The sequence below is a fragment of the Anolis carolinensis genome, chromosome 2 (assembly GCF_035594765.1).
Source record: "Anolis carolinensis isolate JA03-04 chromosome 2, rAnoCar3.1.pri, whole genome shotgun sequence".
NCBI classification, from domain to species: domain Eukaryota; kingdom Metazoa; phylum Chordata; class Lepidosauria; order Squamata; family Dactyloidae; genus Anolis; species Anolis carolinensis.
The window spans coordinates 241,610,103-241,632,481 of NC_085842.1; the positions used below are offsets into that span (position 1 = coordinate 241,610,103).

General features: G+C 38.7%; 1 protein-coding gene across 2 annotated transcripts in view; it reads left to right on the forward strand.

Moving 5' to 3' along the window:
• glis3 (GLIS family zinc finger 3) overlaps positions 1 to 22,379 on the forward strand; it is a 219,573-nt gene that overhangs the window by 174,734 nt on the left and 22,460 nt on the right. For both annotated transcript variants that reach the window (XM_003216490.4, XM_062971953.1), the window contains one exon: positions 15,095 to 15,263. In XM_003216490.4, coding sequence (XP_003216538.2) covers positions 15,095 to 15,263 — 169 coding nt within the window. The remainder of the gene's footprint in view (positions 1 to 15,094; positions 15,264 to 22,379) is intronic.

The following is a 22,379-nucleotide window of genomic DNA, read 5'->3' on the forward strand; positions in this document are numbered from 1 at the left end:
GTCCTGCTTTTATAACTGTAAATAGGGAATACAATAGTATGGATAATTCTAACTAGCTTGGAATTATCTATGCTTGGTTTTGGATGACATGCTTTTCCTAGAACTGCAGTGCGGCATATTCTTTACTGTGGTTCTGAAAACCTCTTGCATATTTAGTGTTGGCGTGAGGAACACAGAGACAGAAAATAAATTTGTATTAACTATCATAAACAAATGTATCTGGTTTATGGTACGTGAAACACTTAGTAAAGAATACACATATTCCACCATTCAGGAGGTAAATATGAAAAACATTGTTTAACTTTCTTTTTTTATTTATAAGTTAGTGTGTGACTAAAGGAATATATTTTGAAAGTACTCACAAACATGAGTTAGTCAATGGGAAAATGTGTTGAAATTGTGTGTATTTAAAAAGATGCATACCAAGATATGTGTATTTTTACTTGAAGAAAAACAGAATCCCACTTAATCCGGTACAGGTTTGTGATAGTGAAAATGAATATGACCGATATCCCCTGCTAGATTTGCTGAAATACTCTTACCTTTGCCAAAATGCAGTCCCCTTTGCATCTCTCTTCTGTTTTCCCACCATTCTTGCCATCCCTTTTTCTTATTGCCCATCAACAAAAATCTGCTAAAGAAAGAAAGGCGAAATAGCTACATGATGGGCAAAATACTGGAGTCTCAGTATAAGCATAAATCATCTGCATGCAGAACTACATTATATCCCTCCAAAGTCAATCCTAGTTGCAGGAGTGCCTTCCTTCTGCAGACATTTAGTGACTGGGAGAGTAGGAAGGACCAGAGAAATGTGGAAAAGGGGCTTTTGCAGCTGAAAGGTGGGTTTAAGGGATATGTGAGTTAGTCACTGCAGAGGATTGGAAAAGAATCCCAATCTCTGAAACAACCAAAAGTTATTTATAGTGGTGTAAGTTGGGCTTATATAAATCACTGCCATCCATTGTCTTTTTATCTGTTGCACAAGGAACCATTTGTCTGAAAGCATTCCTTGTCAGTGTAAATACAAGTTATTACATTCTATCACTGGATAGTATACTGTGGACCAGAATATATTTATTTATTGTTATGGCTTTCAATTTCTTAACATGTTTATTTACCTCTTTCTTTGAGACAGTGCTTTCCTCCCTCCAGTACCCAGGGTATAGGTCAGGTATAACTATTCATTTCCTTTAAGTAGAATTCTCCAATGGTTTATATCCTGAGTTTCATGTATACATTGAATAAATACATTTAACAAAAAAAAAAAAACATAGAATAGGGACCTCTTAAAGAAGTCATAATTTGCCTGAGCAATGAATCAAAAAGATTGAGTAGTTTTCCAAGGTTATTGTTTGAATAACTCTGAAGCTACATGTCCATAAGGAAGACAACAAAGAGATATAAAAGACATTCTGAATAGGTAGCACAGTTTCTATTTATATATATATATAAAGTCCAATATTATGCTAGAAAGAAAAGCTATTGAATCTATACATTTTGTTTCTCAGTGAAAGGCTTCAGTCTGGTTTAGATGTGCACAAAAACCAGGGACTGATTGAAGACATAATCAATAAAGCTTTTGTATTGTCAAAAGCTTTCATGGATGGAATCACTGGGGTATTGCCAACCACAGATGCAGGTGAAATGTCAGGAGAAAATGCTGCTAGAACACGGCCATATAGCCTGGAAACCACACAACACACCAATAAAGCTTTTATTGTACATTTTTTTCATGTAGAATACAGTGACTAAAATAAAGGGGTTGAAGAGAAAGATCTGAATAGAAATGGGACAATTTTTGCGTTAAAAGTCAACCCATTGTACTGTTGTTTGTTTTCAGGTCAAGTTTGACTTATGGTGATCCTGTGAAAAATAGACCTCCAAGAGCACTAGCTATCAACAGCCCTGCTTAGGTCTTGTGACTCAGGGCCATGGCTTTATTGAATCAATCTACCTGTAGTGCGGTTTTCTTCTTTCCTACCGCCTTTCACATTATGGAATCTTATTGGCTTTTTCAATGAAAGGCATTGTTTCCAGATATGCTCAAAGTACGCAGCAGAATTATCTTGGCTTCTATTTAGAATTGAGTCCTAACTTGCGCATTTTGCATTTTTATTGGTCCATGGTATCTGTAGAAGGAAACAGTGTAGTGCAGTGGTTTGAGTATTTGACTACAATTCTGGAGACTTGGGTTTGAATCTCTGGCTATGAAAACCCACTGGGTAACCTTGGGCAAGTCACACTCTCTCAGCCTCAGAAGAAGGCAAAGGCAAGCCTAACAAATCTTGCCAATATAATCCTGTGATAGGGTTGCCTTAGGTTACATCCATTACCATAAGTAAAAAAATATTTTGAAGGCATGCAACAACAATCTGAGAGCTCTCCTCCAGTACCATTTTCAAATGAGATGAACTGCTCTAAAGGTAGAGTTTTTTTTTACAACAGCAACAACAACATTCCCAGGGATAATACAATGCTTCACAGCATTTGTGCCGTTAACCATATAGTTTGTGTGTGTGGGGGGGGGGGGGGAGGGGGAGGGGTTATCCTCTCTCTTTCTCTTCTACTGTCAGGAAAGAAACTAGATCCAGAGAATGAACCAGAAAGAGGGAAATTGCCTTTAATAACAGCAAGGAGGTAGTTTGGGTCTATGCAGTTTGGGTCAAACACCTTGAGGGTTTTGTGAGCTGCTCTGAGTCCCTCTGGTAGATGGTGGCGGGATAGAAATAAAGTATTGTTATTATTATTATTATTATTATTATTATTATTATTATTATTATTATTATTGATTACAAGGCAGAGTTGAAAACGGCACCTATTCAGATTAACTCTTTCAAATGCAAAGGTGTCCCGTTCTTTGCAACTGGTGACACATCTCATAATAATGAAGGTAATTCTGTATCATGAGAGGGATTACCTGACTTGGTGCATGTTAAATGTGCTGCTTTTTATGCTACAGGTGTCAGAAATTAGATTAGATTGCTAATATCACACGAAGGATACACTATGCATCCAGCAAAGTTCATAATAATGACCCAGTTGATATACTATAATATTGTGTTGTCGAAGGCTTTCATGGCTGGAATTGAGGGGTTGTTGTATGTTTTCCAGGCTGTATGGCCATGTTCCAGAAGTATTCTCTCCTGACGTTTTGCCCACATCTGTGGCAGGCATCCTCAGAGATTGTGAGGTATACCTCTGAGGATGCCTGCCATAGATTTGGGCAAAACATCAGGAGAGAATACTTCTGGAACATGACCATACAGCCTGGAAAACACACAACCCTACTATAATATTATTTCTATTATTACTAAAGGCTTATAGGGCATCTCTGACTTGATTTTAGTTATCCAGCTTTTCTATAATTTCCATAAATAGACTGAGCTCTGGGCATTGCAATAATTTTCAGGGCTAATGGGAGAGAGAGAGAGAGAGAGAGAGGGAAGGAGGGAGGGAGAAGCAGTACAGATAAAATCCCTTACATGCTGCTCACCTACATTGCAATAATGGTGAGCCTGCTGTGAAACAATATACAACATGTCAGAGAGGCTTGAGGAAAAGGTGAAGTTCACTGTGAGGACCCTTCAGTATTCCCAGGCGACCACAGCTGTTCTGTTGGCTGGCTGAAATCATTTAAGTTTGCCTTCAGATATTTCTTGTGATTGGCAGCTGGAACAATTGATTAAGTGAGACAGATGAACATATTGGAAACTCTTATTGCTTTTGTGATTAAGAGGCAGTAAAATCCCCAAAGCAATAAAAGTGTGGGATCGGGATTAAAAACCAGTCTTTCTAAAAGTGAAGGTCATTACGTTAGATCCCTGCCACTCAAAAGGCTGGCTCTTATCTAATTTAGAAGATGGGAGCGTATTTCTGTTTTGAGGTCTTGTCTTGTTATGTAAGAAGGAAATAGCGAGGAGCTGTCACTGGTTACAGCCATTTATGCCAATCTAGTTTAAAGTTTACGCCACAAGCAGAAGGAAGTAAGATTGAGTCAAATAGGATACCTAATTCAGCCATACATAAATGAGAATATGAGAGCTTTTACCTGTCAGTTGATGAAGTTTAGGAAGTCCAGTGCCCAACATGGCAGAGCTATAAGCGCCACACACCCCAAGGAGAATCTCATGATATAGGCAGGTTATGTCGACAACTCCCTGTGTCTCGCACACTTTTTATTGCAACAAAGAACAATTTGAAAAAGTCACAGACCATCCTGACTGGTAGATGTCATCCAAAAATCAATTTACCCAAGTTCTGCAGGAGAGGCTACTTTCAAGAATATATTGTTGCTTTTTTATAGTGTCAGAAGCTATTTGAGAATATACTCCAAGTTGCTTCTGGTGTGAGAGAATTAGCTGTCTACAGAGACGTTGCCCAGGGGTCACCCAGATGTGTTACCATCCTTCTGGGAGGCTTCTCTCATGTCCCCGCAAGCTAAAGCTGACAGACAGAAGCTCACTCCATCTCACGGATTCGGACCACCAACCTTCAGGTCAGCAACCCAACCATCAGGTCAGCAGTTCAGTTGGCACAAGGGTTTAACTTATTGCGCCACCGCACTCCAAAGTGGCTACTCATCATTGGGGATTTCCTCATAGGGTGAGGCTATTTACCCTATATTGTTGCTGGGAATGTCTGTTCCGCTCCAGCTACTTCTGAGATTTGCAGTGTTTCAAGGAGGAAAGAAGGAAGTCTGGGCGAAGAAGGGGGGAAATAGCCTCAACATCTCTGCTGATTAAAGAATTCTAGCACTTTAACCATGCAGGCCCCAGCTAGACTACAACAGTACTGAATGGGAAAGAATACATAAAAATGATATTGGGAAAAGTTATATATTGCAAATATGCAGAAGGCAAGTGATATAATATGGGCATGGAGATTAATCCCTTCTCCCTCAAGATTAATAACATATGTACTGTATCTGTGAACAAAGAGAATGCATTTCACATGCCTTCTGGATTAATTTAGCCATACAAATAACCTTCAATGTGTCAATTGGTCCTTCTTTCCAAGCATTTTTATGATGTCTGGGTTTATCCACTGATGAAATCATTTCAAGGTAAATAGTCATAGGGTTTTTAATCTATAGTTGATCACTGAATTAATTAATAGAATAATACTACATATATTTACTTGAGCAAGTCTTCTTGAGGCTTAAATTGAAGGAAGAGAAGAGAATACTAGATTACAGCTAGAATTCAGTTAAAGCCATAATCCTCTACCCCATTACCTTGGAGTAAACTCTGTTGAAATCAATTGGACTGAAAAGTTAACCACAAGCAACCTTACACTGTGAATGGGTTTTTTCAAAACTTTGATGTACAGTAAGTGTAATTTGGGCCCATTGAAATAAATTTACAATGCTAACATAAGCTATCACTCATTCTTAGAATCAAAGTCTCTTTGACTATTGCTGAACAACTACAAATACAACTATTTCTCTCCTTCCTTTTCTTAGGCTCCATCTACACTGACCATTTAATGCAGTTTGAAGCTAGCTTCAACTTGTGGGGCCAGACAACAAACTTCCACAGAAACATACGAAATATGCATCAGTGCACTGTGTAATCACTATCCTGGCCTCAACTGGTCCCAGGATTTCTGATGTAACCATCTGCACAGTAAAACTACTTCTGTCAATACTACTTTGAAACTGCATTAAATAGTCAGTGTAGATGTGATCTCTGAGCAGATATCACCTTCTCCAAAAATATAGAGGAAGAAATTTTTAGTCAAGAATGAACAGACAGCATTAATGCCATTTCCTCCTGTCCTTAACCATAATAAGAAAACCTATGGCTGCTATTTAAAAAGAAACCCTCAAACATTGATAATGTACAGATTGACTCTCAGTTCATCTGTCTATTGTGTCATTAACCTTCTATTTGACACCAATTTACGTTAGACCTTAGTTTGGCTCCTAAAAATGTTCACTCTTTTTTTGGCCAATGACAACCCTATTCTTAATTTTCATCTTAGAACAGACAAGCATCTCAAGCTCCATAAAGTGGAGTCCATGACATGTGAGTTTGGAGAAGAGCAAACCACAGACCACTTACTACAATGCAACCTGAGTCCTCCCACCTGCACAATGGAGGACCTTCTTATAGCAACACCAGAGGCACTCTAAGTGGCCAGCTTCTGGTCAAAGGAAATCTAGTATATCAAGTGTTTGGCTTTGTTTGTGTTTTTAAAAATATATTATAACTGTACCCTCAACTCGCTTCTGACACAATAAATTACTTGATGACTGCTTAGACATTGAAGCGACAACTCTTCTATTTGGATTCTGTAGGCACGCAGAAGAGATCTTTTTCTTTTGATCTGAAAAAAGGATTGACGGAAGACAAATTTAAGAATAATATATCTATGGAAATGGTTACGACATTTTTGGCAGTTTGCAGAAGAAAAGGTGGCAATTTCACATTTGAAAAAATAAAATTACTGAGTGTATGCAGTACTAAGTGGGGAAATGGGTTTTTCTTCAAGCTTCAATTTAGCAACAGTTTGAAAACATAGGCTCTCATCCTTTAATATTGTCCACAACTTCTGTGCATTTTTATAAGCTTTTGTAGTGTGAAAGTTTGTGCACAGCAATGTCTCAGATGGACGGTACTTACCTTGGTAACCACCTTTGTGATAAGGTACTACCCTGTTTCCCTGAAAATAAGACATCCCCAAAAAACAAGACCTAGTAGAAGTTTTGCTGAATTGCTAAATATAAGGCCTCCCCTGAAAGTAAGACCTAGCAAAGTTTTTGTTTGGAAGCATGCCCAGCGCCTGCCAAACAGAACACCAGAGCATGCAGGATTGATACATGTACATACCATAGAGTGTTGTACATGGAAATAATGGTAGTAACAAGAAATTAATGATAGGATTCACAGTTTGTCTGGTTATGCTGGTTTGTGATGACAACTACTGTACAGTATATAATAAATTCATTTTTTTTGGTTCAACAATAAATGTGAATTCTTCTTCATGGAAAAATAAGACATCCCCTGAAAATAAGACCTAGCACATCTTTGGAAACAAAAATTAATATAAGACACTGTCTTATTTTTGGGGAAACACGGTAAGCAATGACAGCACAATTTTTCATATACATATAGCACTTCAATTTATAGAAATTCTCTGGAATTTAGAAATGCAGAAAAACGTTTAATGGAGAAAACAAAAATAAACAATAAGCAATTCTTCTTCCAGAAGTTTTAAATTTTTTGTTGTAAAAAAGAGAGAACACTAGACATCATCAGTCCTAATATCTTTGTAAAAAGCAGGAAGTGAGCTGCTTTGCTGCTAGTTTGTGTTTTGAAAAGATGTAACTTAAATTCAAGTGGTAGTCCTAGCTGTAGAAGACTGATTGAATCAATTGCTAAATTGTAAATCTACCATAATGACATCAGCCCTGCCATAGATACATCCCAGTGGATTACTATAATGGATTTTATGTACATTTGGGAGTGTTCAGAAACTTCAGCCAATTCAAAAAGCTACATCCAACACACAACCCCCTTGCAGCAAAAATGGAGGTCTTTGGATATTGTAGAAGTTCGAAGGGAATAGCAGCCTCCTCAAAAACTAAAGTGGGGCATAGGTGTGAGTTGGATTTGCATATGTCATAAAAAAGATGCCAGCCAACAACAGAAATGAAGGAGGACTTAAAGCTAGGTGAATGGACAGCAATTTGTCAAATGAGGTTCATTGTGGAGAGATGAGTAAATAGATGCATACATAAAATGCTAACATCCTCACATACATTAATGGAATTGGCAGTGACTGAACATAAAGACAATGTTGGAATCATAATGAATACGGTAGCTTAATAAAAATAGTACAGCAGCAATGCAGGTGACGAACTTCATGCTGGATTATTGACATAAAAGATGGAAAACAAAGCAAGAATGCCTTTTTACAATTCTACAGGGTTGAAGGTTAAGGGTAAAATAGAGTATTGTACAGTGACAAAAAATGCAGAACAAATAAAATGCTGAAACAGTTACATCATTTCCTCTACAAGGTGAGACTGTTAAAAACAGTAGCTGGTGCAAAGGAGGAGAATAATGAAAACTATGGCATGGTCCCACTATAATTCTGGTCAGAAGGGAGTTCCAATTGTGTTGTCATTGTGATGGTGGGAAAAAAATCTCATTTATTTCAATGGGAGCTTTGTTCATTGAAAAAGAGAAAGTGTGAGGGAATCCATTTGGTGGATAAGGATTGATGCCATCTCCCATGCACCATGATTACAATCTGCTCAAGGAACTGAGCTCAGAAGAAAACAAAACACACCACAAAAACAAAAATGTCACATTTTGTTTGACCCTTAAAGTCACCTGGTGAAACTGGTTTTCAGTAGACTGAGGACAGATAAAAGAATTTAACAAAAATCTATTGACCCATCTTTCCTTCTTTTTCTGTCATTCAAACCCAAATGCGATTGGTTTTGTAGCCAAAACATCACCATCCATGAACAAGAGAAAATTACCATTAAGCTAAAAGCTATAAGATTCAGATGTGTAAAATATTTCAAAGCTTCTTAGGGGATGGGGAGAATGCATAGGAAGAGGAAGGGCATGAAATATTTTTGAAGAATGTGTGCTTAGTTGACTGGAAGAGTAAACAGAAGAGATCTATATTGCAACATTTTTGTAGGTTCTGGATTTTAAAAGATGAATATTAGGTGTGGTTGTTAAGTGGTAACTCCTTGTCAAAACACCAATTATTGGGAGGCAAACTGGAAGAGCTAAATGCTTCTTAGGTCCCACTTCTCAGAAACATCTGTCTGCCAGATGTAGGAAAGAGGACGTTAACCAGATTTTTTCCCCAACCAGTTCTACCTCCCCCCACCCCCAGGCCTTGGATGATAACTTTTTTATGTGAAGTCCTCATGTCCATTGGCCAGAGTGGGTGGGGATGATGGGTAGTAAAGTGCCACATCTAGAGGACACCAGATTGGGGAGGGCTGGTCTGATCCAGTATGGCTCTTTCAACAGCTGAAGGATTTGTGGTTCAGTTCTACTGCATGGTGACATTAACAACAGAATGCATAAAAAATATTTTCCTTTCATATTAATGGTAGTTTTAGTTATTAGTTTATGTGTTGTTATGAATAAAACACCCATGAAATACATTACACTCAACCTAAGCTGGCACACATTATTGAACTGAGAAAAAACAAAATGCACCTTAATGCCTTTCCCTTTTTACTATGCACATTTCAATAACAAAGAGAACATTCCCACACCTTTACAAAGGGACTTGAAAAAGAACAGCGAGTTTCTTTTAATGCTGTCAATATGTTCATAAATATTGTTTCCCATGGTTCTTGAAACCACTCCTTCTTCTAAAGATTTGATTACAGATTGTCTGTGTTTTGCTGTGTATGTTATAACAGTTATTAGATTTTGCACTAGATTAACATGTCTTGTTCTTTTAACAATCCTGTAAGCAAAATGTTAGTGCTGAAAAGCAAAGTATGGTGTATTATTTTACAGTGCTTTGTAATATCAGTTTCCAGTAACTTTCTGTGCTATGATAATCATCATATATGTGTCAGCCACAAGATCAGTAATTATCCCAAGTGTTGATTACATGCTAAACTTCTTTCTCTCAATCCTCCCCTCTTTCTCTCTGTATATCCTCTATCTCACTAGTTTTCAACCTTCCATTCTCCAGGTCAGGTCTTTTGGAGAACTCCCTGAAACCCCAGGTGGTATGTCAAATGGTCAGGGATTCTGGAAACTGAAGTTCAAAACATCTGGAACAAAAATTTGAGCCCATAGATATATATCCTAATTCAAATCTTCCAACACATTCAATTTTAAATGCTGCTCCCATTTTATTGTATAACTTTTGAACCCGCTTCTCCAAAATTATTTTATAGAGCTTTATTATTTATAGATTTAAGCCATGCTTCAAATGGTGCTTTCTGGATTTATGTAATGACAAGAGTTGTCAGGTCAGCAGCTTCCCATTCCCTGAAATTTCATGGCCAAAACCTAAGGTCTCATGGGATGGACCCTTGTGTAACAACTGCAAAATAATGTGTGGGAGAAACAAGGATAGTGGGGAGGGGAAGAGACATTGAATGTCTTGCATTGCTTCCTAACCAATTTTTATGAAAAGCATACAAAATGGTCAGAATGCTAATTAAAGGAGCCCAAACAGACCTACTATTGGAATATAAACAAAGCTCGCAACCGCTATTTTAAAATGTTAAAGGGCTCAACCAAACAAGCTACCCACTAAAATTATTATATTTATTGTTTTTTCACATTTCAAGTCTTTTTTTGCAAACACAAATCAATTTTAAAGAATCCCTAGAACCCCTTTAAAAATATATAAAATACCATTTTTGCACCAAAACGGTGTTTTTGCACAAAAATAAATAATCCTATTTGCACAAAACATTATTAATTTTCTCAGAAAAAGTCTTAAAAATATAAACAATAGAAAATGCGCAAAACAAGAACCAAATGGGGATGCCAGATGCCCAATGGAAAGAAAAACTTTTGGAATTTTTGGTTCTTCTTTGCATGAACAAAAATAAAATTTGCATGTCTACCCTACATACTCATGTATAAATTTAGAAATTTTAGTCAAAAAATCAACTCAGAAAACTTGGGTCGATTTATCCATGGGTCAGTGAGACTTATCTACCTTCTCTGAGTAGAGTTGTAAAAGGTAAGAGCTTAGTCCATTGTGGGAGAACCTAAAAGAAGCACTGAACTTACCACACTGGTTGGGAAAATGTTGGTGATGCTCAGGGGTGAGTGACATCCTTGAGGCGGCACAGGCACTTTCCCCTCTCCATGGAATGGCCCACGACTTATCCATGGTTCAAATAAAAGTCCATAATGTTAGACCCAGACCCATGTCACTTGGAAAGCAGCTGACTGCCCTTCTGAAATGGGGGAAATTGTGAGAGAGACCCTAATTCTGTTTCTTGCAGTTGAGATCACTCACAGGAGAGCGTAGAAATGTGAATCAGCTCTTCCTTAAGTAACAAGGGAAAGGACCCTCATTGATGAAGGGGTTGGGCCAGAATTCACTGCACAAAGTTCAGTAAATACGGGCAGTCCCCGAGTTACAAAGATCTGACTTACAAACGATTCATAGTTAAGAGAGGGTCTGAGACAATAGGAAGTAAGAGAAATCCACCTCTTAGAAGGGAAATTAACTTCTAGAAGAGTTTTCATGGGGAAAAGGTGTCTCCACTGAAGCTTTATCACCAATCTTTGCTTCCACAATGGGCCAAATTTTTCAATATATATGCCTGGAATTACACTTAAAATGTACCTGTTATGAATAACATACAAATTCAATAAACCTACAGAACCTATCTTGTTAGTAACTTGGGAACTGCCTGTAACTACAGTTGTTATACAGTCATAACTGCTCAATAGAATTCCAGCCCGTGTCTCCTGAAAATAGCTTAGTATGATTTAGAAACTGCCTAGTTTAATTGGTATTGGATCTTTTCATTTATGTTCATTATTAATTAGACTGAACACTTCATTGGCACAGAAACATCTGAATCCCAGCTGTGCATGAAGAAGCCTTATTTCCAATGTTCCACTACTTACGATGAACACAGGAGTCTGGATATCGTCTCCTCTTCCCCTTAACACCATTATAATTATTAGTCTTCATTAAATATGTTTTCTATAAAATAACTCTATGGAATATTTTTTTAAAAACAAAAATATTCTTCCAGAAAGTGGGGCGAGCACGAACACATAGGCTACTTGTGTGTTCATACTTCTAATCTTCATTCTGCTTTTCTGCAAATGCACCCACAAAAACCATTAAAACAAGATGTTTTAAGGCTTACTGCTTGTAAGAGGTTTCACTTTAGAGCAGTAGTTCCCAACCTTTGGGCCTCCAAGTGTTTTGGACTTCAGCTCCCACAGTTCCTAACAGCTGGTAAACTGGACAGGGATTTGGAAGATCCACATTGCAGGCCCCATTGAACCATGAAACTCACTGGGTGATGCTGGCCCCCACACATTCATTCTCAGACAAGTCTACTCGATATGATGGCTGTGAGGATTGAGGCAAGCGGGAGAAATGCATGAACTCTTTGGAGGAATGATGGGATAGAAATGAACTAATGAAACCAATAACATTCCTGAAACTGATTCATCCGCCTCAAAGGCCATTTTAAAAATCAGCAGAGTAAATGTCAAATGGTACATTAAGATTTCTTTAACCAGTGTAAAAAAACCAAAAAAACCACAATTATTCTAGCTATCCCATGAGTGCAACTCACGTACAAATCCTTCCTAGAGATTTGCATACAGAGATTTTCTTGTTACTATGTTGATGGTAAAAACCACTGTAAATTTACAATTGCAATAGATTTTTCTACTTGTTGAAGGGTGAAATGGGTTGCTGTGAAATTATTTATTCAGAAGTATGACTGAGAAGAAAAAACAAGTAAGGGGAAACCTTATAAAGCCCCCAAAAGCTTTTCTAAACCTCACTTACCACTTCAAAATGCGTATTAACACCTTTATGCTGAGCCATTGGGCCCTGTTGCTTGGAGAGAGTGGGAAAGGGCTGGGTGCCAAGACCTTTGGAGCCCTGAGATTTGTCTTATTATCTAGTGACTTAAAGAAACATATCAATCCCCTGAGATTTCGGCTGGCACCCGAAACATGGCAACCCTGTCACTGAAATGTGACAGTTCATCTTTCACAATTGTTTTTAATGAAGTCTGAATTACAGTTTTTCAGCTCCTGGTGCCATACTCTCTTTATTTTTGACATGCATTTTTAATTGATATACCTGTATACTAGACATATATCTACTACATTTTCAGTAGATTTATTTATCGTGCAGGAAGCGAACCAAGGGTATGAGTTGTAATGTATTTGAAAATACAAAGTTTTTAAAAAAACAACATGGCATTATACTAAATGTCCTTTGACCAGTAGCTGGCCACTTGGAGTGTCTTTGGTGTTGCTGTAAGAAGGTACTCCATAGTGCATGTGGCAGGGTTCAGACTGCATTGTAATAGGTGGTCTGTGGTTTACTCTTCTCCATACATGCATGTCATGGACTCCACTTTGTAACCCCATTTCTTAAAGTTAGCTCTGCATCTCGTGGTGCCAGAACGCAGTCCGTTCAGCGGCTTCCAAGTTGCCCAGTCTTCTGTGTGCCCATGAGGGAGTCTCTCATCCAGTGTCAGTCACAGGTTCTGGGTTTTGGCCTGCCATTTTTGGACTCTGGCTTGCTGAGGTGTTCCTGCGAGTATCTCTGTAGATCTTAGAAAACTATTTCTTGATTTAAGGCATTGGCATGCTGGCTGGTACCCGAACAGGGAATGGGCCGGAGATGGCAATGCCTTGGTCCTTTCATTGCTGGCTGCTACTTCCTGTTGGATGTCAGGTGGTGCAGTGCCGGCTAAACAGTATAATTTCTCCAGTAGATGTAATACAGGCAGTCCCCAAGTTACAAACAAGACAGGTTCTGTAGGTTTGTCCTTAAGTTGAATTTGTATGTAAGTTGGAAAAGGTACATTTTTAAGCGTAACTGCAGCCATTGCTGCTTTTATATTTCACAAATATTAGTGTTAAGGATCATGCCACCCAAATGCATGGTGCTTTATAGATAAACGTTTTAAAAAAGAGATGTATATCTAAAAGACATCAACATTTTACTAGCGCGTGGGAAAAACAGAGAAGAAGCAAAGATAGAGATGAAGAGAACAGGATAGAAATGTGTGTGGGTTCAGTCATATGCATTTATGGTTGGTTCAAATATGGGAGCTGTCTTATTGGACTTGGAAGGCAGTCCTGCCTTGGGTCACTGTCATGCCACGAGCAGGCAAAACATTACCTGCTGCCCTGTCTCTTTAAGGTTCCAAAGGGGCGGAGCTTAGCCTTGGCTCCTGCCAGCCTGAAATGGCAGTTATTTTTTGTCAGTTAGAATTTGTCAGTTGGTGAGGCATTGGAAGGAAGTGTAGGAAGTAAAAGGATCACAGAAATTCACGTCTTGTTGGAACTGTATTCAAATTAGATTAAAAAGCCACAGACTACAGCAATAGAGAAAGCCATGTCAACACTGCATTGAAGTCATCTCAAAGATACAAAGAATCCAGTCATAACAAGACTTTATACTCTGTGGCAATATCTATCCAGAACTGCATAGACTCAAAGATTTCTTTCCTCACAAGAGAATTCATAGTGGCAACAAGAGGAAAAGAGATCAATTTTGTCTATTAATAAAATATTTTGTTTCACCAACTACAGTCTCCAATCTGTCCTTCGTGCTATGAGTCCTTCCAGTTCATTTAGTTAAGCATGTTGGCAGAACAGTCACTGTGACATGTATGACAGTATTTTAATCCAGGACAGGTATATGGTCTATAGAAAGGCTCTTATTCTTCTGTCAGTGATTGGCTTATCTATCAGGTTTCAACCATTTTCTCTATTCTGTTTTAAGCAATAAGTAGGTTGTGCTCATGGCTTTTGGAGGATGAACCGGCCTCTCTCTCCTGACCAGGAGCAGCCCTAGGTTTTCTCAGTATGTAAGCAAACCTAGGGCCGTGGGCCCCCCTCCCGAAATTACGCCCCCCAGCCCCAAACTTGGTGGCGGCAGTGACCATTGGGTCGCTCGCCGCGGAACAAGGAAGTATTTTGTATTCTCACAAGATTTTGTGAGATTTCTGCGAGATCTCGTGAGATTTCTGTGAGATCTCGTGAGATCTCGCAGAAATCTCATGACCCAATGGTCGCCGCCGCTTCGAGTGCGCCCAGGAAGGGCTGTGCCCGAAGCGGCGGCTTCATGGGCTTCAATGAAGAACCGGACCTGCTCCTGACCGAGGAAAACTACAGCAACGAAGAATGCTTTCTGCTTCTTGTAGTACAAAATAACCTAGCTGATCTCAAATGTCACAATTTTTCAAGCAAAGTACAGAACTCATTTTCAGAGATTTGTGATTCTTTTTAAAAGACTGCCACAGTTATTTTTACACTGCTGTACCTTTAAGGTTGTTATATCTGATTCATATATCTGAATTGCTCAGCCTGCATGAGGAGTTTGCAAAAGTCATAATGCATGGATGCTTTTGCTTTTATTGCAGCTGCACTGTTCTCAAGTAATCAGTCAAGCCGAAGTGCCACGGCTGTAGGTGCTCTGACCCCGTCACTCTCTGTGAGTCACAGTTCACCAGGACACAACATTCATGGTGGCCCAGGCAACCCACCAATCCAAGGACTCCCTCTCGCTACAGGGGACTCTGGAAAAGAGAGGTAAGGCCACAAAAGGACTGGCTGAGGTTATCATTGCAGTATTTCAAAAGGTTTTGGTGTCCAAAATCTGGAAACCCAATGTTCTTACCATATGTCTAAAAGGTGGAAGTTTGTTTGTTTGTTTTTTTGGGTTTTTTTTAAACATCATATGTTCTGCCTAACTATGATGCCCTGAAAAGAGCAAGTTTGAGGGAGGCATTCTTTGATATAAGACATGACTGAAAGCTGATGATATAATAATTTATGCAGGCCAAAATTCCATTGCCTTTTTTAGCTGCTGCATGACACTGTTCGCACATGTTTAACTTGTTGTCCATGAGGACTCTTCCAACTCTATGATTCTAATAATAATAATAATAATAATAATAATAATAATAATAATAATAATAATAAGTGGATATTTTGGAAGAGTCCTATTGGTGACATACACAGGTGTAAGTTACAATATGCATGCTGAATTACTTTGGGGAGGGGTGGAATTCACATCACAGAATTATATGATTTTACCTTATCTCCTGAGGTTTAATCGTATGGAATACTAAGGTTTGTGGTTTGCTGATACACTAGATCTCCCTGGGTAAGAATTGTAAATACCCCTCCTAACGTTCCCTTTTTAGGATTTTATAGGATGGAACCTCAGCAATTAAAATGGAATCATAGTGCTCTAATTCTGTATTGTGAGTAGGACCTTGGTCATAGTGGTGGGAGTGAACTTGTACAGATGCAAAAATAATGTTTCTATAGTCTTGTGTCAATGTGTATTGTACATTTGTTACTGTGTGCCTTCAAGCTAATTCTGATTTATGGCAACTCTAAGGTGACCTATCAAGGTGTTTCCTTGGCAAGATTTATTTAGACAGGGGTTGTCCTTGTCTTCCTCTAAGGATGAGAGAGTATACCTTTCACAAGATCACCCAGTCAGTTTCTACGGCCAAATGGTGATTCAACCCCTTCCAGTATCCTAGTCCAGCACTCAAAGCACTACACCATGTTGGCTCTTCATTGTACACTGTCTCCGTGCATCGCACACTGTATAATGAGAAGACAGATATATGCATCCACTGTTTCTCATGTAATGATGTTCAGTAAATGAATAGCATGATACTAGGATAATGTAACAGCAAGAGATCTGTTCTTCTGGCTACAGTGAGGTGTTCTTTATGGTCTCATGGCATGTTTACTTTTACCTGTGCACTTTATATAATTATACTGCCTATTCTATATTGGACTTTTTTTTACTTTTGCATTTTTCTTGCAAATGAAAGTGTAAACAAGGAGCACTCCAAAATATATATCTCTTACTCCCCAGAGAATCTTTTTGCAGTATATAAAGGAGCCCCGGTGGCGAAGTGTGTTAAAGCACTGAGCTGCTGAACTTGCAGACCGAAAGGTCCCAGGTTCAAATCTCGGGGTTTGAAAACATGCCAATGTGAGTAGATCAATAGGTACCGCTCCGGCGGAAAGATAACGGCGCTCCATGCAGTCATGGAGCTCCATGCAGTCCACATGACCTTGGAGGTGTCTACGGACAATGCCGGCTCTTCGGCTTAGAAATGGAGATGAGCACCAACCCCCAGAGTCAGACATGACTGGACTTAACGTTAGGGGAAACCTTTACCTTTTTTAAAGGCCCTATAAAACACAGAATAATCCATTCTTCCACGTATTTGTCACTTTTTATATTTGTCAACTTATTACTTCTCTTCAATATTTTGTCTAAAGCTGAGACTACAATTCAAGTGGAAGTGGTACACACACTTTGGATCATGTATTCCAAAATACTGTGTTGTGCATAGTTTGGCACAGTAAAGCGTTTTGCTTTGGCATCGTTAAGTCACTCCTGTTCCTTGTATCATAAATACAAGGTCTGCAGTACAAATGATTGACAACTATGTTTTCACAAAGATGCAGTATTTTCTAAAATTATGTTATTGATAAGAACATTTGTTCCCATCTAGGAGGACAGTCCTGATTATCCCACTTTTTAGCTGCCTTTAAATGTTCCAGTTTCTCTCTCCTCAAGCTTTCCCCTCTTTGTCCTCAGCTTATATAAATAGCTGCAAACTATTCAAAAAGCAAAAGTCACTTGCACTCCATAAATGCTGGGGGTGTCTTAAGAACAATAAAATCAATGAAATTATGAAACAACACTATGATTAAGAACTGACAAGCACAGCAGATTATAAATAAAATGGGAACAGATTGATACGTGCAGTCAAGAGCTATTTACTGCTGATTAAAGTATGATCTCATATCCTTACTTATTTCTGGAATATTAAAACACCATAGTAAGGTAAAACTGATAACTGTATCAACCCCTGGCAGCACAAACTAATATATAAGACTTAAGAATCACAATGTCCATACTGCAGGTTGTGAATACTACAGTACTGTTACAACAACTACTGTACTACTTATTATGTCATACATATCTATTTTGCTGGAAAGTACAGAGAGATTTACACATACACGACAAACCCCTAAAGTGTGTTACTGTGCTACTGTGAAATAACACTGTAATGAAATCATAAAATGGTGGACTCTTGCAATAGCAACCCAAATTGTGAAATTGCATAGTTCTTTTGGGGGGGGGGAGATTGGGAGGGTATGCCCTATGAAGGCAATGTCTGGCTTGGGAAGTGTAGTCCATGAGATGGTGTGGTAAGCAGAGAATTTGACTGTATTTTAAAAGTGTTATTAGGAGAATTGTGCAATCCGAAGAAGGGCTATGTCAGTGTGTTTTGGATTTCTTTTTGCAGTGCCTAGATTCACCATTGAATCTTTGAAGAGACGGCAGAAGTGTGCTTTCTTCTCAGAAAGTACAGTCAGTGCTCCACGTTATCTTTCTTACTTAGCACGTTTTCCAGTGTGATAGAATTTTCTAACCGTCTGAATTGAAACTACCTTCTCTCTTAATAGCTGTAAAACAGTGGTTCCCAACATGTGGTCCATGGACCTCCAGTGGTCCCCAAGAACTAAAATGTGGTCCACGGCCTCACCGTTACTACACCGTTGGAACGAGAGTGACTGGTCTCGCGAAACCCTCTTAGAGTGCCGAGGCAACAGGAACGTCTAGAGGGGAGAGGCTGACATGGTGCCATAGTGTTGTTAGTCTTAATCTCTGTTCATTAACTACAATGCAGTTTATGGAAGTTCTGTTTTGAGTCTCTTTTCCTTTCCAGACTTGCTTCCCAGAATCTTCTTCCCAGTTTCTGTTTTTATTTTGCAGTTCTGCTCTTTGCTTCCAGGCTGTCATGTTCTTTGCAAAATTCTTGTCTTCGAAGCATACTGTATGCTTTTTTAGTTGCGTATTTGCTGTTTATTTCCTGATTAATGCCCTCTAACTTCAAGTTGCAGTTACTGCCATCAAGTTTGTCCCCATCCGAGTCCAACTTCACTCCTCACAGTCATGTAACTGTTTATTTACTGTGTATTGATGCCACCTTGTCTACCATCACGTTCAAGATGAATTGTAATTCATAATGTGAAAAGGAATGAAAGGTGCAAAAGCTTGGGATATTATTTTATAAACTTAATGTTTTCGTGTAAGCATTAATTTTTAAAAGGCATTACACAAACTGTTTTATGAGTGCCACATTCATAATGTGTTACTCATATGTTACTTTTTAATGATTATTTTAATTCAAAAATAGGAAAGAATTACAAGAATTGCAAAATAAACAGATCCCTGTTTAGAACTGATAAATTCCCCATGTTGGAGAAAAACATGCTATAAATGGTGATTAATGGAGATTGTGATTAGCCAGATTATTTCTCCTGTCCTATTTAGAACTGAAAAGCCCTTTTAAAAAGAAACTAGAAGTGACTATTTAAAAAAAAAAAGGGATCCAGGGGACTGAAGGAAAGTGAAAAATGGTTCCCAGAAGTTGGGCATCTCTCATTTAAAACTGAATTTCCAATGTTACATTATGCAGCTAATGAGCTCCCTTTTGAATTATTAGGCATATTATATTTCCTATTATTTTTCCCTCATTTGGTATCTCGGTAAAACATATCAGGGTACTGACTCCCACTCTCTTTTGCATGAGGACCCATTAAGATACCAAATATTGATTTAACATCCTTGTGTTACAATAGTTGTCTAAGAGGCAGCACAACCATGCTACTGTGAAATTGAACCCATATATTTATGCATTCTTTAATTGTTATTTTAAAAACTTTTTAGATGATAAGCTACATCAGAGCCATTTTTATTTTCAATATTTGAAGGATTTTTAATACTTGGAAAGTGCTCACTCACAGTGAAATGCATAGCCTCCAATTGTCCCAAATTAGCAGGGAGAATCTCAATTTTAATTTCTTGAGCTGCTTTCAAAATGTCCCAGATCGTCTCTCCTCCTTCTACTTTCTACCTTTGTTCCTGGCTTCCTCCACTTGCTTCAAACTGAATTAAAGACCAGTTAACTCAGCAGGGCAGAGAGGAAAGGAGGAGCAGAATATTGTTCTTCCCTGTAGACTAAGGCCAAACCAAGTTGTGGCAGTCTCTTCTGTCCTCTGTGTCTTTTCTCATTAGTAATTTTTGCCATATTGACCATATTCTGATATTTAACTGCATGTGTCTTGATTTCATCTCTGAAATGTTGGAAAGTATGGAAATATTGCAATCAGACTGCTAAAATACATGTTTTAGTAGCTGGAGGAAACTTTCGTAGAGTAAATAAATGCAAGGCGCCGTTGGGAGAAGAAAACAACCAGCAGCAGTGTGGCAAACGGTAGAGGAATTGTGTTTATTTTTTCATAGATAGATAGATAGATAGATAGATCATTAGATAGATTAGATGTCATCAGATAGCTTAGATTATATTAATAAACTTAAAAGACTTCCCTGTTTCCATGTGTAAATTGTTGGTGGGAATGCTGCTTTACTCTGTCTTCGGCATTATTATATTGAAGCCTTTCAACAGCCACACGTAAACACAGGCTCCATTGCTAACTCCATAGACAGGTTCTCAGCAGTGAAGGTGTGAATAATACATCCTTGTATGAGCTGATCTTCTCAGCCTTTGAAGTCAGAACTCTTTCTTTTTAAAAGAGAAAAGAAAAAGTAATAATCTGGTTTGTGATTCCTTGTGTAGACTGCAGGGCATGGTCACAATTTCTACTACCAGTTTCCTTGTGGTTACAAGCTGGTATAGATTGTTGTGCATGCAAAATTTAATTTGCTGTTTCCCCAGTAACATACTGTGATTTATTCGGGGACAAATCTGGAGTGAAGCAAGGCCAACATTCTCTTTTGTGAGATGGGAAAGCAATATAAGTAGAATGCTATAGTCACCAACTTGAGCGAGCCAGGAATTCATGGCAAGATTCATAAATCATTATAAAGAGCACTGAAGTCTAATAAAAAGATACGTTTAGCTATTTAAAATACTGTATTATCATCTGGAAGCTTTTCTCCGATGTTAAATCCCATTTGAAATCTTCAAAACTGTGCTTGTATGTAAAGATTTTCTAGCAGATTTTTGCTTCAACTGTTAGCTGACAGTTAAAGCCATTTTTCATTGATTGGATTTTCAGAGGTGAAATCATGCAAGAGCCCTCAACACATTTACACTCACAATAATGTTCCAGAATTTTTTTACATAAGAAAGATAGCAATAAGCATTATTCTCATCCCTTAAAGTAAATCAATAATCTTTTCCTATGAATCAAAAGGGGGGAGGTACAGGGAAGAAGTAACAAACAGAATTGCAACATTTTCTGATCTAAAAGTCTGCACTCCTGCCTTATGGAAGTTAGAGCTTCTGCTTTTGGAGGTTAATCTACGGGACCAAGTCTACCTGCCAGAAACAGCAATCTGGCCTGGAGTGGGCTACCCCAGATTAGCGTAGCTGAAGTCTGCATGGCCAGCTGGTGAGCTGGCTCTGGCTGGTGGGTATCCACACTGCTCAGCAGTGCCACCCTTACTTTCCGCCATTGATCTGGTCATAGTAGCAACCACAGGCATGAAAGTAATTGCTGTAGTGATGCTAGCCAGAGCAATGAGAGAGAGGAGAGGAAAAGGAGGAATCACTCCTCCCCCTTTCTCTAGTACAGGTGTTAAATGGCTACCATTACCAATTTCATGCTTGGTCAAAACAACAGAGAAAGCTAAGTGCCATCCCTTGACTCTGGCCTGCCCAAGCCTGGGGGAACTGTGTTGGCTCTGCCTAACTCTTTACACTGGACCCAAATTCCCTGAAGCTCTGGAGCAGCTGACAGCTTGTTTTTAATACAGGAGAAGACTGTGTTAAGGTAATGGAACCTGTGCATCATATGGATGCCTTGGAGTCCATTCACCACTGTGGCCTCTTTAGATGGGCCATATATTAGAGTGAGATCTATATCTGATATTTAAGAGTGGGAGGAAGGGGCTATGTTACATGTCCTGTTCTGTTCTTGTTGCCAACTTCACCATGCCCCCTCTCTCTCAAGTAAAGCAATAGCCATGTTGAAAGTGGATGTCTGCAGCTTGAAAGGTCAAATTTGGGAGGTGAGGAAGGACATTTACTTTCCTCTCGCTTAATAGAACTTTACAGTGCCACATCCTGTTCCATGATCTGCTAAAGTTTAATATTATCGAAGCTCCATCTTATATCTAATCTGGCAACAAGTCCACACCAGATGTTGTTAAGCCAACTCAAGTGGTCCAGGAATATATATCCTGCAGCTGATGGTTTAGATAGACACATACACATTTCCCCATCAGAGAGATATATGTATGGTGGACAAAGACTGCCATTGTTATCTCTGATTTTTGATGGGTGATAAGAAAGAGATTTCCTCTTCCTCTGATTATGAAGGTGAGTCACATGGAAGAGGTGAATTCTTGGGAGAAGGGGCTTTGATGAAGGGCTCCTTTGGAGACTGGATGGCAATCTGTCGGGGGTGCTTTGAATGCATTTTTCCTGCTTCTTGGCAGGGGGTTGGATGGTCCACAAGATCTCTTCCAACTCTATGATTCTATGAGGGGATGGTTTCTATACCTTTTAGCAACTGAATTGGGAATAGTAATGGACCAAGTTAAGTACATGGCCTGAAGGTTTTCCTGTCTTATTTCTTGTACTTGCACATACATGTAAGAGTAGAAAATCAAAGAATCTTAGAACTGGAAGG